Here is a 17,172-nt window from a genome sequence, read left to right on the forward strand (position 1 = left end):
TCTTCGTTTCATTGGTCTGTTCTACTATTTTTTTTTTTTTTGGATTCTATAATGTTTATTTCTGCTCTGATCTTTATTATTTCTCTTCTTATTCTTCTGGGTTTGGGGTGTCTTTTCTCTTCTGCTTCTAGTTCCTTTAGGTGTGCTGTTAGATTTTGTATCGGGGATTTTTCTTGTTTCTTGAGATAGGCCTGGATGTCAATTTATTTTCCCCTCAGGACTGCCTTTGTTGCATCCCAAAGCGTTTGGATTGTTGTATTTTCATTTTCATTTGTTTCCATGTATTTTTAAATTTCTTCTCTAATTGCCTGGTTGGCCCATTCATTCTTTAGCAAGATGTTCTTTAACCTCCATGCTTTTGGAGGTTTTCCAGTCTTTTTCCTGTGGTTTATTTCATGTTTCATAGCATTGTGATCTGAAAGTGTGCGTGGTATGATCTCACTTTTATATTATTGAAGGCTGTTTTGTGACCCAGTATGTGATCTATCTTGGAGAATGTTCCATGTGCACTCGAGAAGAATGTGTATTCTGCATTTGCATGAAAAGTTCTGAATATATCTGTCAAGTCCATCTGGTCCAATGTATCATTCAGGGCCATTGTTTCTTTACTGATACTCTGCCTAGATGATCTGTCCATTGTTGTAAGTGGGGTATTAAAGTCCCCTACAATTACCACATTCTTATCAATAAGGTTGCTTATGTTTGTGATTAGTTGTTTTATATATTTGGGTGCTTCTGAATTCAGTACATAGACATTTATATTTATCTCTTGTTACAGCCTTTAATTGAAAGTGTAGTTTGTCTGACATAAGTATGGCTACTCCAGATTTCTTTTGACTTCCAGGAGCATGATACATGGTTCTTCATCCCCTCACTTTCAATCTGAAAGGTCTCAGGTCTCAAATGGGTCTCTTGTAGACAGCAAACAGATGGGTCTTTTTTTTTTTTATCCATTTTGATACCCTATGTCTTTTGATTGTGGCATGTAGTCCATTTGCATTAAGTGTTATTAACGAAAGATATGGATTCAGAGTCATTGTGTTATCTGTAGGTTTCATGCTTGTAGTGATGTTTCTGGTCCTTTGTGGTCTTTGCAACATTCCACTTACAGTGTCCCCTTAGGATCTCTTGTAGGGCTGGTTAGTGGTGATGAATTCCTTTCAGTCTTTGTTTGTCTGGGAAAACCTTTATCTCTGCTTCTGTTCTGAATGGCAGGCTTGCTGGATAAAGGATTCTTGACTGGATATTTTTCCTATTCAGCACATTGAAAATTTCCTGCCACTCCTTTCTGGCCTGCCAAGTTTCAGTATATAGGTCTCCTACTACCCTTATTTGTCTCTGTTTGTATGTCAAGACTCTTTTGTCCCTGGCTTCTTTCAGAATTTTCTCTTTATCCTTGTATTTTGCCAGTTTCACTATGATATGTCGTGCAGAGGATCAATTCAAGTTACGTCTGAAGGGAGTTCCCTGTGCCTCCTGGATTTCAATGTCTCTCTTCTTCCCCAGAATGGGGAAGTTCTCAGCTATGATTGTTCAAGTACACTTTCCACCCCCTTCTCTCTTTCTTCTTCTGGAACTCCTATAATAGGGATATTATTCCTTTTCTTTGAATCACTTTGTCTAATTCTCCCCTTGTGGTCCAGAATTTTTAAAACTCCCTTTTTCTCAGCCTCATAATTTCCCATAATTTTATCTTCTATTTCACTTATTCTCCCCTCTGCCTCTTCAATCTTCACTGTCATCACCTCTAGTTTATTTTGCACCTCATTTATGGCATTTTAGATTCATCATGGCTATTTTTTAGTTCCTTGATCTCTGCAACAATAGCTTCTCTGTTGTCTTGTATGGTTTTTTTCAAGCCCAGCGATTAATCTTATGATGATTATTCTAAATTCTTGTTCAGTTATAACGTTTATCAATCCTTTAGCTGTCATTTTTCCTGGAATTTCTTTTGAGGAGAATTGTCATTTTGACTGGTTTTTCTCTCCTTTATGTGTTTTAAAAGTTTGTTACATGCCCTGCACCCGCGAGAAGTACTATATTAAAGAGGTGTCATACACTGTCCAGGGTCTGTCCATAGGTGTCTTTTGGAGTGTGTTACTTGCTCTCAGTTGTTGTGACTTTGGTTTACTTTATCTCTCTACTTCTCATAGTGATGCTTCAACCCTTCACCAGGTTTACTTTGATTTGTTGATGGAAGTAACCCTGGAAAGGAAAACAGACAAACAAAACACAAACACACAAACAAAAAACACCCCAGAAAAACCCACAGAAACACCAGCTACAAGTAAACAATATGGTGGAGGTAGTGCTTATGGAAGAGGCCTTATCCCATACTAAGAGAGAAATGACAGGGTTGGGGAGAAAGAAAGGAAAATTGACCAGAGAAACTGTATGGATTAATCCAGAGAGAGAGAAAGGAAAATAAAGAAGGAGGTGTATAACATGTATAAAGCCAATAGATTAAATATGTCTGCTTAAACAAACCAACAATCAGAATAACCAGACTCGAGAAGGGGAGAGATAAGAAGGAGAAAAGGAAGACTATGTCTATATAATAAGAATTGTCTGAAAATTAAATCAGGCAATGCAACAGCACTGGTCTGGAGGAGGGGCTGTCTGGTTCATCAGTGTCAATCCTGCTCTCGTAGATACACAGTTACCAGGCACAGAGGGGCATGGTTTGGTGTAGGCGGGTCCTGCTTCCACTCTGGGCTCACTGTTCATTCCCCAAAGCCCCACATTATTGGTGATGGGGAGAAAAATGGCACCCTAGTCTCTCCTCCATGGACAGTGTGTCCCAAACCACTCTGTTCAGGCTGTCTTCACTGTGCCATGGGCTCAAACAAGGTGGTTTGTCCTGCTCCACTGACTTCTGTGCCTCCCTGCATCTTGGCTGGGACTTAAACCCCGATGTCTAAAGGTTCCCACTCTATACACCCTAAGTTTTGGGAAGTGCCTCTTTGCACTGCCAGATATATGGTCTCTGGCTGGCAGGTGCAGGCAGTCTTTTTCCTCTGAATGGCTATATACCTTCTTCCCACACCACTCCAGGGAGGGAATTGCTTTCTCCCTCTGTAGACTGCACCTCTGAACTAGTTACTGAGCTTGGTACTGGCTCTCCTCTTCCCCAGGTGTGCAAACAGGGCAGCTCGTCCAATCCGGAGAAAGCCCCACAGTTAAGAGATTGGATCTTTCTCAGTCCTGGTCTGTGGTTTTTCTCTTGTCCAGATACAGTCCTATGCTTTCCCACCCTCTCTTTCTCTTCCCTTTGTCTCTCCACAGAAGATGATCCTTCCCCTCCATTCCTCTGCTGCCCGTTTTATCTCTCCCAGTTTGTAATCACACACCAATGGCCTGCCAGTTTGTCCCAGTGGGTCCCTGGAGGAATCTCTGTTACTTGGTCGCCCAGACTTTTGGAGTTCAAAGTCCTTTGGCCTCAACACTGCTGTGTTTGAGAGATGAGGGAACTTCAGATCCCCCTACTTCTCTGCCATGTTGTTTCCAAATGGATCATCTCAAATTTTGTTTTTTAATCACCTTCAAACTTGGAGAGAGTTGTTAGGAGCAACATAATTAAAGGGCTCATTTATATGCTCAAAAAAGAGTATACGATGTATCCAATATGTATATATGCTGAAATGTGTATCCAAAAGAAAAACATTATATTGTTTTTATTTTTGTATTTTATATGAAATAGATGTACATGAAGGAGGTTTCCAAATATTGGCAAAGCCTTTATTGATAAAAGCTGGCAAAGAATATTAAGAAGGATGACAAAGGACATTGAATGTTGGATGAAAGAGAGAGGAAAAGCCACAGTGGAATGTTGTAGAATTCAAGTGAAAATAGTTTGAGAGTAGGTGTATTTAGTGATATTTAAGTAGAATAGTTTTTGTGCTGCAAATGATGAGAGTGTGGTATGATCCAGGTATGCTGATTTTTTCAGGTATTTTGAAGACAAACAAAATTGAACTGGTTATTTTAACTGAATTATATTTTGAAAGATGTCTGACTTAATATTTAATTTTTATTTTGGGAGAAGAGATAGACTTTCTAAGAAAGATGTGAAAACCATGGGGCGCCTGGGTGGCTTGGTCGGTTAAGCATCTGACTTCGGCTCAGGTCATGATCTCAGGTCCGTGAGTTCGAGCCCTGCATCAGGCTCTGTGCTGACAGCTCGGAGCCTGGAGCCTGTTTCAGATTCTGTGTCTCCCTCTCTCTCTGCCCCTCCCCTGTTCATGCTCTGTCTCTCTCTGTCTCAAAAATAAATAAACGTTAAAAAAATTTAAAAAAGGTAAGATGTGAAAACCAGATTTTTCTCACTCATAAAATAATTTTTAAACATTAACTATAGTGATACACATTACATTAGTTTAAGATGTACACATAATGACTTGACAACTTTTACATTCTGCTACACTCACTACAAGTGTAGTTACCATCTGTCACCATACAACACCATTATGATACCATTGACTTTATTTCCTATGGTGTACCTTTCACCCACTTGACTTACTTATTTCATAACCAGGAGCCTCTACCCCCTCACTCCCTTTCACCCATTTTTCCCATCTCCCATTCCCCTAACCTTTGGTAGGCACCAGTTTGTTCGTATTTATTTGTCGGTTCCTCCTTTTATTGTTTGCTTATTTTTTCATCTGCTTTGTTTTTTACATTCCACATATAAGTGAAATCATACAGTATTTTTCTTTCTATGACATTCCACTTAGCTTAGTACCCTCTAGGTCCATCCCTGTTGTCACAAATAGCAAGATCTTATTCTTTTTTAAGGCTGAGTAATATTATTTACACACACACACATGCATACACACAGACATACCCCACATCTTATTTATCCATTCATCTATTGATGGAAACAGGTTGCCTCCATGTCTTGGCTATGGTAAATAATGCTGAAACACACTTAAGGATTCAAATATATATATTTGAATATATATGGATCCAAATATATATTATTTAGATCCAGATAATCAAATATATATCCAAATATATATTTGATTTCATATATATAAATATATAATATATTATATATATAATATAAATAATATATATAATATATAATATATAATATATATAACATATATATTATATAATATATAATAAATATAATATATGTTTATATTATATATAATATATTATATATATTTATATAATATATATATTTGAATTAATGTTTTCATTTTGGGGGGGTAAATAACCAGTAGTGGAATTACTGGAACCTATGGTATTTCTATTTTTAACTTTTTAAGGAACGTCCATTTTTTTTTCCACAGCACTTGTACCAATTTACATTCCAACCAACAGTGCATGAGGATTCCCTTTTTGCCACATCATACCAACATCTGACAGGTGTAAGATTATGTCTCGTTGTGGTTTGATTTGCATTTCCTTGATGATAGTAATGTTGAGCATTTTTTCATGTGTCTGTTGGTCATCTGTATATTTTCATTGGAAAAATGTCTATTCACATCCTCTGCCCATTTTTTATCAGTTTATTTTTTTCTTTTTGGTGTTGAGTTGTGGAAGTTCTTTATATATTTTTGTTACTAACCTCATATCAGATATATTATTTGCAAATGTTTTATCCCATTCAGTAGGTTGCCTTTTAATTTGGTTGATGGTTTCCTCCACTGTACAAAAGTCTTTTATTTTGGTGTAGTCAAAATAGTTTATATTTGCCTTTGTTCCCTTTCCCTGAGGAGACATAGCTAGAAAAAAGTTGGCAGAAAAATGTTGACCAATGTCCAAGAGATTATTGCTTATGTTTTCTTCTAGGAGTTTTATGGTTTCAGGTTTCGCTTTAGGTAATTAATTAATTTCGAGTTTCTGTGTATGGTATATGAACGTAGTCCATTTTCATTCTTTTGCACCTAGCTCTTCAGTTTTTCAGTGCCAATTATTGAAGAGACTTTTTACCCATTGTGTACTCTTTCCTCCTTTGTCATAGATTAATTGACCATATAAACTTGGGTTTGTTTTGGGGATCTTAATTATGTTCCATTTATTTGTCTATTTTTGTGCCAGTACCATACTGTTTTGATAATTATAGCTATGATGATGATAATGATGATGAGGATGATGATGATGCTTCATTTTATTTTATTTTATTTTATTTTATTTTTTAATATATGAAATTTATTGTCAAATTGGTTTCCATACAACACCCAGTGCTCATCCCAAAAGGTGCCCTCCTCAATACCCATCACCCACCCTCCCCTCCTTCCCACCCCCCATCAACCCTCAGTTTGTTCTCAGTTTTTAACAGTCTCTTATGCTTTGGCTCTCTCCCACTCTAACCTCTTTTTTTTTTTCCTTCCCCTCCCCCATGGGTTTCTGTTAAGTTTCTCAGGATCCACATAAGAGTGAAACCTTATGGTATCTGTCTTTCTCTGTATGGCTTATTTAACTTAGATGATGCTTCATTTTAAATAAGAATTTTATAAAGTAGAGGTCTCCTGAAATTTTATTATCAAAAGATGTGAAGAGTTGTGATATAATGAAAAGTGTTGATAATAAGTAATCACTGATATAAGTGTTTCAAAATTCTAGTACTCTTTAGGTATGCTGTCCATATATTCAATACTGCACTCCACTTTTTTACATCTCATGATATAAATTTTTTTACATTATATTTTACAGTATATAGTTTATGTACTGTACAGTATATATTTTTACAGGTTTATTTATATACCATTTTAATATGATAATAATAAAATATTTTTTATAGTTTTCAAGAGATCTATGAAGATAAAAGACAAAAGTTCTATGATCAATGTCAGAGGGAAAAAGAAGAATTGAAACAAAAGTTTATGCAGCGAGTAAAGGATAAAGAAACAACATTTAAAGAATCTGAAAAAGAGGCAAGTACACTGATATAATCCAATTTGTGTTCATTTTAATGTGTATTATTAATTTGGAGTTTTAATATCAAAGGTTTAGTTGATGATTTTGGAGGAGACTTGCTACTTTTGAAGTAGCTGTTTACAGTATAGGTTTTGAATACAAGCTTTAAAAATTATAGTCAACAATTTTATTTTTTAGAACATATAGACAATTTGTATTTTTAGAAAACATGAAAATAATTTTGTAAAACCTATTTACCTTTATTTTATTTTATAATATGAATTTTCATGAATAAATTTTAATTTATAAAAAATTCAAGCTGTTGATATGTGTGAAGAGTTATTACTTTCTAATGCTACTACTGCATTATAAAAAATTTTCACTTTTATAAATAAGCAGGTAAATGTTGAATAACACACATCTTAATTAGAAAACATTTAGTTGGTGTATTATTTGGATTTTTTTTTTCATTTCATTCCTTTATGTTTCCAAGAAATTGAAAAAAAAGACAACTTATATAGTTTTGATTATTTGCACCAATACCTTTTTTAACAAAAAATATATTTGGAATCATAAATACCTTTCAAATGATTGTGGTTTTAACTTAATATTTTAGTTTTGAGCAGAACTAGGTACATTGAACATGAACTTCTTTCTCAATAGAAACAATGTAGTGATTAGGTGTTCTGTAACAGATGTCTCAATCATGGACAGTTGAATTATAGGTAATAAAAATTCTTTTAGCTTCAGTATAAAGGTAAAGTTTTGGAATTATTCAAGGGTATCTTATGGAATCCAAGAACAGAAAGCATAACTGGATCTCATGATAACTTAAACCCAAAGTAGGAGGTTATCAGAAAACAAATCAGCAATTTACATTCTCTATTTCTTCCCTACTTTATTCCCCTTAGTTATGGCACTTAACTGTGTACATCTGTTTCATTTTTGTCCTCTGGTCATCAGTTATTCTCCCATTCTTCAGTTATATTTCCCTCAAGAAAAACCAAACATAACTTAAAATTGGTTGTGCAGAGTGATGAAATTCTTAACAGAGAACAGAGATTAATTTTTGTAGAAAAAAAATTAAATTTCTGGTAGAAATAAAATGACCGGGATAGTAAAAGCAACCACGAAGAGTAAAATGAAAGGAAATGGGCCCATCAGACTTGCTCAGAAAAGGAACAGCTTAATTATTGAAAACATGATTAGTAGACAGAAGTTATGATTAACTGACAAGGAAAGTGGAGACTCACAGAGGTAAAGCAAACTTTTTAAGCACATGTAGCAGATAAATTAGAATTCAAACTTACAACTTTATAATTTTCAAATACTTAAAATTGATAAGTTTGTACATTTCCCACATTACTAGAGATATCATCATCTTTCTTCTCATCTTCTTAAATCTGTTATTTTAATTTCAGTTAGCATACAGTGTTATTTTTTAAAATGTTTTTAACGTTTACTTATTTTTGAGAGAAAGAGACAGAACATGACGGGAGAGGGACGGAGAGAGAGGGAGACACAGACTCTGAAGTAGGCTCCAGGCTCTGAGCTGTCAGCACAGAGACTGATGTGGGCCTCGAACTCACAAACTATGAGATCATGACCTGAGCTGAAGTCGGACGCTCAACTGACTGAGCCACCCAGGCGCCCCAGCATACAGTGTTATATTAGTTTCAAGTGTACAACATAGTGATTCAACACTTCCATATGCTACCCTGGGCTCATCACAAGTGCACTCCCAATCCCCAATCACCTCTTTAACCAATCCCCCCGCACCCTCCTGTCTCTATCAGTTTGCTCTCTATAATTAAGAGTCTGTTTCTTGAACTTTCTCTCCGCTCTCTTGTTTTGTTTAACAAATTCCACATGTGAGTGAAATCATATGGTATTTGGCTTTCTCTGACTGACTTACTTTGCTTAGTTGTAGTCTCTAGCTACATCCATGTCATTGCAAATGGCAAGATTTCATTCTTTTTCATGGCAGAATAATATTCCATTGCAATGTATATACCCCATCTTTATTCATCAATGAATGGGCACATGGACTGCATCCATATATTAGCTATAGTAAATAATGCTGCTGTATGTATCCTTTTGAATTAGTGTTCTTGTATTCTTCAGGTAAAAATCAGTAGTGCAATTGCTGGATCACAGGGTAGTTCTATTTTTAACTTTTTGAGGAACCCCCATACTTTTCTCCAGAATGGCTGCACCTTTGCACAGTGCATGAAGATTTCTATTTCTCCACATCCTCACTAACACCTGTTGTTTCTTGTGTTGATTTTAGCCATTCTGATAGGTGTGAGGTGATGTCTCATTGTAATTTCTACTTGCACTTCCCTGATGGTAAGTGATGATGAACATCTTGTCAACTGTCTGTTGGCCATCTGCATGCCTTCTTTGGAGAATTGTCTGTTCATGTCTTCCGCCCATTTTTTAATTGGATTGTTTGTTTTTTGGGGGGATGTTGACTTTTATAATTCCTTTATATAATTTGGATACTAACCCTTTAGCAGATTTGTCATTTGCAAATATCTTCTCTCATTCCTTAAGTTGCCTTTGAATTTTGTTGATTGTTTCCTTCACTGTGAAGGAGCTTTTTATCTTGATGAAGTCCCTAGAGTTTATTCTTGCTTTTGTTTCCAATACTTCAGGAGACATATCTAGAAAAAAGTTGTTATGGCTGATGTCAAAGAGGTTACTGCTTATGTTCTTTTCTCAGATTTTTATGGTTTTTGGTCTCACATTTAGGTCCTTAATCCATTTTGAACTGTTTTATGTGTATGGTATAAGAAAGTGGTTCCGTTTCATTCATTTGCATGTTGCTGTCCTGTTTTCCCAACACCATTTGTTGAAAAGACTATCTTTTTCCACTGGATATTCTTTCTTGCTTTGTTGAAGATTAACTCACCATATGGTTGTGGGTTTATTTCTAGGTTTTCTATTCTGTTCTCTTGATATATGTATCTATTTTGTGCCAGTAACAAAGCATTTTGATCACTGTAGATATGTAATATAACTTGAAGTCTGGAATTGTGGTATCTCCAGCTTTGCTTTTCTTTTTCAAGATTGCTTTGGCTGTTTGGTGTCTTTGTGGTTCCATACAAATTTTAGGATTGTTAGTTCTATCTATGAAAAAAGCTGTTGGTATCTTAATAGGGATTGCATTACATGTGTAGATTGCTTTGGGTAGTATAAACATTTTAACAACATTTGTTCTTCCAATCAATTTCTTGATGTTATTTTCAATTTCTTTCATCAGCATTAGTTTTCAGAATACAATTGTTTTACTTCTTTGTTTAGGTTTATTCCTAGATATCTTATTATTTTGGGTGCAATTATAAATGGGATTGTTTTCTTTAATTTCTTTCTGCTGTTTTATTATTTGTGTATAAGTGCAATAGATTTGTGTATGTTGATTTTCTATCCTGCAACTTTACTAAATTCATTTATTTGTTTATTAATTTTAGCAGGTTTTTTTCGTGGAGTCTTTTGGGTTTTCTAGAGTTTCATGCAGTCTGCATTTAGTGAAAATTTGACTTCTTCCTTGCTGATATGAATTCTTTTTTATTTCTTTTTGTTATCTGATTGCTGTAGCTAGGACTTCCAGTACTATGTTGAATACAAGGGGAGAGAGTACATCCTTGTCTTGTTCCTGACCTTAGGGGAAAAACTCTCAGGTTTTCCCCTTTAAGGATAATGTTAGCTGTACATTTTTCTTATATGGCCATTATTATGTTGAAGTCTATACCCTCTATGCCTATTTTGTTAAGGGTTTTCATCAAGAACGAATGTGTACATTGTCAAATTCTTTTTCTACATCGATTGGGAGGATCATATGGTTATCTTTTCTTTTATTAATGTAATGTGTCACATTGATTGACTTGCAAATATTGAACGACCATTACTCCAGGTAAAATCCCACTTGGTCATGATGAATTATTCTTTAATGTATTGTTGGATTGGATTTAACAATATTTTTTTGAGAAATTTTGCAACCATCAGAGATACTGGCCTGTAGATCTCTTTTAGTGGAGTCTTTGTCTGGTTTTGGAATCAGGGTAATCACTGGCCTCATAGAATGAGTTTGGAAGTTTTCTTTCCATTTCTACTCTTTTGAACTAATTTGAGAAGAATAGGTATTAACTCTTTTTAAAATGTTTGCTAGAATTCTGTGAAGCCATTTGGCCCTGGACTTTTGTTTGCTGGGAGTTTTCTGATTACTGATACAATTTCTTTGCTGGTTATCGATGTGTTCAAGTTTCCTATTTCTTGCTGTTTCAGCTTTGGCGGTTAATATGTTAAGCAATTTATCCATTTCTACCAAATTATCCTATTTGTTGGCATATAATTTTTCATAACATTCTTTTGTAATTGTTTGTGTTTCTGTGGTGTTGGTTGTTATTTCTCCTGTCTCATTTGTGATTTTATTTATATGAGTCATTTCCTCTCTCTTTTCTTTTTGATAATTCTGGCTAGGGGGTTATCAATTTTATTATTTTTTTTCAGAGAACCAGTTCCCAGTTTCATTGCTGTGACCTGTTTTGTTTTGTTTTTAGTTTCTATATCATTTATTTTTGTTATAATCTTGATTATTTCCTTCCTTCGGCTGGTTTGGGGTTTTGTTTGCTGTTGTGTTTCTAGTTTCTTTAGTGTAAGGTTAGGTTGCTTAGATTTTTCTTTCTCTTGAGGTAGGCCTATATTGCTATAAACAGCCCTCTGGAACTGCTTTTGCTGCATTCCAGATGTTTTGGACTCTTGTATTCTCATACGTTTTCATGTACTTTGAAAGAGTTTGGTGTTTTCTTAAAAAACTAGTCATGCCCTTTGCAATATAATTCAACAATTGTACTCCTTGGTATTTACCTAGAGGAAACGAAACTTATGTCCACACAAAAACCTATACACAGATGTTTAAAAGAGATGTATTCATTATTGCCAAAACTTGGAACAACTGAGATGTCTTTCAGTAGCTGAATGGTATAAAGTGGGGTGTTAAAGTCCCCTACTATTATTGTATTATCAATGAGTACCTTTATGTTTGTTTCAATTTTTAATATATTTGGGGGCTATCATGTTGGGTGTATAAATATTTACAACTGTTAGATATTATATTTGGAATGTCCTCTGTATTTTGATATTGTGCCTTCTTTCATCTCTTGTTATAGTCTTTGTTTTAAGTCTATTTTGTCTGATACAAGTATTGCTACTCTGGCTTTCTTTGACATCCATTTGCATGAAAGATGTTTCTCCATCTCCTTGTTTTCAATCTGTATGTGTCTTTAAGTTGAAAATGGGTCTTTTGAAGACAGCACATAGATGGGTCTTGGTTTTTTTTTTTTTTTTATCCATCTGTCACCCTATATCTTTTGATTGGAATACTTAGTTCACTTACATTCAAAGTAGTTATTGATAGATGTGTAGTCAGTGTCATTTCATTACTTGTTTTGTCACTGTTTCTGAAGATTTTTTCTGATCCTTTCTTCTTTGTCACTTTTGGTCCCTCCTTTCCATTCAAAGAGTTCCATTTAATATTTATTGCAGGGCTGGTTTAGTGGTCACGAACTCCTTTGGTTTTGTTTGCTGGGAAACTCCTTATCTCTTTATTCTAAATGAAAGCTTTTCTGGATAGAGTATCCTTAGCCACAGATTTTTCCCATTCACCACTTTCAATATATCATGCCACTTCCTTCTGGCTTGCCAAGTTTATATTGAGAAATATCCAGCTAGCCTTATGGATCTTCCCTTGTAAAGACTTCTGCTTTTAAGATGTTTTCTCTGTCTCTATATTTTACAAATTTTATTACAATATGTCTTGGTGTTGAGTTGCTTTTGTTGATTTTGATGGGAGTTCTGTGTGCCTCTTGGATCTAGATATTTGTTTCCTTCCCCAGATTAGGGTAATTTTCAGCTATTATTTCCTCACATAAATTTTCTAACCCTACCCCCATTGTTTCTATTCTTCTATAAGAAGAGAAACTATACAACGCTGATGAAAGAGATTCATATCTTTCATAATATGAATGTTATTACATTTGATGGATTCATTGAGTTCCCTGATTCTATTCTTGTGTTGCATAATTCTTTCTTTTCTTCAGCTTCTTTATTTTCCATTATTCTCCCTTCTAGGACACTATATTATTCCACTGCTTCTTTCAGTCTGCTCTTCATTGCATCAAGCTTGTTTCCCATCGTGTTTATTTCAATCTTCATCTCTGGTTCTTTTTAACTCTCTTATCTCTGTGGTAAGGGTCTCATTGATGTCTTCTATTCTTTTCTGAATAGAGTATCCTTATGAATGTTCCTTTAAAGTTTCCATCAGGCATGTTACCTCTATCTGTTTTACTTAGCTCTCTGATTTGGCTTTATCTTGTTCTTTCATTTGGGATAAATTACTCTGTTTTGGCATTTTGTCTAAATCTCTCCTTTCTTCTCTGTGTTAGAAAAGCCAGTTATGTCTCTTCCTCCTGAAAGTAATGGCCTAATAAAGAAGAGGTCAGGTAGTGCTCAGGCCTGGTACTTCCTGAAGTATCTGCAGTTTGTACTGTGTGCACTCTGCTGTTGTTTTCTGGCTGCTCTATCCTTCAGGCTACTCATCTGCAGAGGCTCTCCTTGCCTGCAGTAGGTAATGTTTGGTCTTAGGCCCGAATGTGGTGAGTTTTAACTAGATATGCTCTGGTCTGCTTGTGAAATGAGACCTGACATCTGTTCCGCTAGAAGTGAGGCCCTGCAGTACTCCTTGGTTCGGAGATGTGATCTGGGCAGACGTTTGTGCTGGTGTTCTGAGAGAGGGGCCTGCCACACTGGGACTGAGGCAAGCTTGACTGAGAAGGCAGTCCTGGTAGAATGCATGGGGCTTGGTATATGGAAGTTAGGCAGCCAGTGTCAGTGCTGCACTGCTTCCAGCAGGTGGCTCTGTGTTTTTGCTGAAGGATGGAGAAGGGAAATTGTGCCAGTTAACTCCTTTGTTCCTGGAGAGATGTGTTAGTGAATGCTGTCTCTCAGAGAAGCTCTAAGAAGGACAAATAATCTTTCCAATTATGTGCCCCAGGTGTTCTTCAGATCACTGTTTCCATGCCATCTGCCCCTATGTTCTTTGCCTATCTTCTCTCCAGGAGCAGGGCAGTGCTTTCAGGGCTCTATCTGAGCCAAACTGATCTTGAAAACTCCAGGATCTAACCCTCACAAGTTGTAAGAACTCACATAGTTCAACCCATTTTATTTTCCAAGCCAATGGCTTTGAGGACACATTCTCTTTGTGCATTCCTCCATGTGCTCCCCTCACTCTCTCCCTTTTCCATGACCAACAGCTACCTGTTGGTATCAGGTTGTTGATATCAGGTTCCCTTCACAGCACCTGATATCCATTTCTCCTCTAAATCACATCTCCACACTTACTATCTTCTTTGATGTGACCTCTTCTCTCCCTTTAATTGTGGAGTTTGTTCTGTCAGTCTTCAGGTTTATTTTTGGCACATTTAGGATGATTGGATAGTTAATTAGTTGTGTTTGTGGGAGAAGGTGAGCCTCAGTTCCTCCTACTCCACTGCCATCTTCCTTCCAAGTCTCACCTTCCCATCTTTAAGTGAGTTTTCTCACTGATTTTTGCCATCATTTATAGATACCACACTCTCACATCCCCAGTCTTTTCAACTGTGTGTCAGTATTCATTTCCTTCTCAGGCATGAAAATGTAATTCTATCTGACTTCAGCAGAGGGAATGTAATCTTTACTTATGGGCGCCTGTGTGGCTCAGTTGATTAAGCATCTGACTTCAGCTCAGGTTATGTCATGGCTCATGGGTTCAAGCCCCATGTCAGTTGTGTTGACAGCTCGGAGCCTGGAACCTCCTTCAGATTCTGTGTCTCCGTCTTTCCCTGACCCTCCCCTACTCTATCTCTCAAAAATAAATAAACATTAAAAAAAATTTAAAAAAACCCACCATGGATTTGGGACACCTGGGTAGCCCAGTCGGTTAAGCATCAGACTCTTGATTTCGGCTCAGGTCACGATCTCACAGTTCATGAGATCAAGCTCCACATTGGGTTCCATGCTCACAGCATGGAACCTGCTTGAGATTCTCTTTCTCCCTCTCTGTCCCTCCCCCACTCACTCTCTCTCTGTCTCTCAGAAAGAAAGAAAGAAACAAAGAGGAAGAAAGAAAAAAAGAAAGACCATGGATCTCAAACTTTGCTGCACATTAAAATTACCTGGGGATGTTCTAAACAGACTGATGCCCAGGTTTCATTTCCAGATAGTGTGATGCAATTGATCTGTGGGTAGCCTGTGCATTAGGAGATTTACAAACTTACTGAACGATTCTAATGGGCATCTAGGGTAATATCAACACCATGCTTGTGTTCTTCACAGCCATATAAGGCAGCTAATTAATATTGTGGCAATTTAAGCCCCTAGCCTGTTTTTCAAAAAGTTAAAATGAAAATTAGTTGGTCCTTTATAATTTTTTTGGATTAGCAAAAATTCAAAAAAATCATACCATCTCTGATGCATACAAGCAATCCTTATGTTGAATAATGTCTTACTAAAGACTCAGGCCTGTCTCTAATGAAAACTAAGGTGGTATTATCTCTTTCTTATGATTAATTTGGCTTAAACCCCGCAGATTAAAGATCTCAGTAGTAAATAACAAGTAACTGAATGAGGTTTTTTTCTTCCTATAATTGTACTAATCTTACTTAACAAGGAAATTATCAGACTTTCTTTTGAAATGACTTTATCAATTAGAGTATAGACAAAAAATTTATAATCCATGTCATAATTTAATGTATGTATCTTTACAGGACATGGATCTATCAATTTTTACTCAGAGAGATTAGTGGAAAAGTATAGAGTAAAAAATTATACATTAGTAAAAATTTTTAAATTGAGTATTTTTCATAATTTTGCATCTTATTACATTTGGCTCAATGGGGACACATTTAAAATTAAAATTAAGAAAGAAATTTCATATATGATTTTCTACTTTAAACATGAAATTTAGAGACTGTTACTAAGATCATGCTCTACTCTGATGATTAGGTTATATTTAATAACCAGTAGAAAACACCATCAAGTCCCTGGGAATGTACTACCATAATGTGCATTGAGTCACAGCTGTGCATTTGTTTTACAGTTACAAGAAAAGTTTGAGCATCTTAAACGAGTCCAACAAGAGGAGACAATGAAACTTAAGGAGAAGAGAAGACAATTGGAAGAAGAAATAATGGATTTTTATAAATTGAAGGCTGTTTCTGGAACATTACAGGCTCTGGTGTGCACCAATATAAAGAAGGAGAAAGATCATAAGAAATAGCCCTCTCTTACCATTCTGTGTATTATAGAGCCCTATCGCTCTCAAGTCTATCTTTCTGTAAGATTATCTTTATAGCACTTAACTCTTCCCCAATTAGAATGTGAACTTCCCAAGAGCAGGTACACTGACCATCATATTAGATTTTGTGTCTTCAGTGTTTTTAACAAAAACTAACACAGTTTCCACTCAATAAATATTTGCCAAAATGAAAAAAAAAAAAAAAAAGAAATGCATAGCATAGTGTAAGTAGTGTTGATTAGCTGTTTTTGTTTGTTTGTTTTTTTAATACCATAGCTCTGGCTATGGCTCCAGTGCATAACTATAACTATAACTATAACTATAACTATAACTATAACTATAACTACTATATAACTATAAAACTATAACAACTATAACAACTATAACTATATATATAGGGGATTTGTTCATGAGCCATTGCCGGAGTCAAGCTCCAGCAGGTCCAGGGATTCCTGAAGGCTGAACAGCATTGGCAAAAAAATGAAAAAAAATAAATCAAAAATAAAAATGGACACAGACAACAGCAGTGTGTTGAACTGGCTGCTTTATTGTGGCAAATGTGGCATTATATTTGTTAGCAATTTCCTTGTAGTGTGCATCATCTATGTTTTCTAGCATTACCTAATTCTAAAAATGTTCCTATGTGTAATCACCTTTTAAGGAATAACATGGTTATTTTCTCATAACATTCCCTCCTGCCCTTTGCTTATTGATTAATTTCTTACATTATTTTCATTATGTATCTACGTTTATCTATAATCTATAAAGCATTTGCTTTGCTGTTTTCATGAAAGGTCATCTATCTCTCAACACCTCAAGTGTAACAGTTACAGGAACATGACCTCTTAGTTGTTTCACTGAACCATTTGTGGTTTGAGGAACAAAAGTGTTCGCCTTAGTCCGAGGTGCCAGGAGGGGGCCAAAAAGGCCTTAGTATCCCAGGCCTTATACATTCTCAGAGAGACAATGCA

At 35.7% G+C, this 17,172-nt stretch overlaps 1 protein-coding gene across 2 annotated transcripts in view; it reads left to right on the forward strand.

Annotated features, from left to right (window-relative positions):
* Window positions 1-16,895, forward strand: part of SEPTIN14 (septin 14) — an 87,803-nt gene extending 70,908 nt beyond the window's left edge. For both annotated transcript variants that reach the window (XM_045460853.1, XM_045460854.1), the window contains exons 9-10: window positions 6,752-6,884; window positions 16,004-16,895. In XM_045460853.1, coding sequence (XP_045316809.1) covers window positions 6,752-6,884; window positions 16,004-16,183 — 313 coding nt within the window. In that variant the 3' untranslated portion in view covers window positions 16,184-16,895. The remainder of the gene's footprint in view (window positions 1-6,751; window positions 6,885-16,003) is intronic.
* Window positions 16,896-17,172: the final 277 nt, after the last annotated feature.

The sequence above is a fragment of the Leopardus geoffroyi genome, chromosome E3, assembly GCF_018350155.1.
Source record: "Leopardus geoffroyi isolate Oge1 chromosome E3, O.geoffroyi_Oge1_pat1.0, whole genome shotgun sequence".
NCBI classification, from domain to species: domain Eukaryota; kingdom Metazoa; phylum Chordata; class Mammalia; order Carnivora; family Felidae; genus Leopardus; species Leopardus geoffroyi.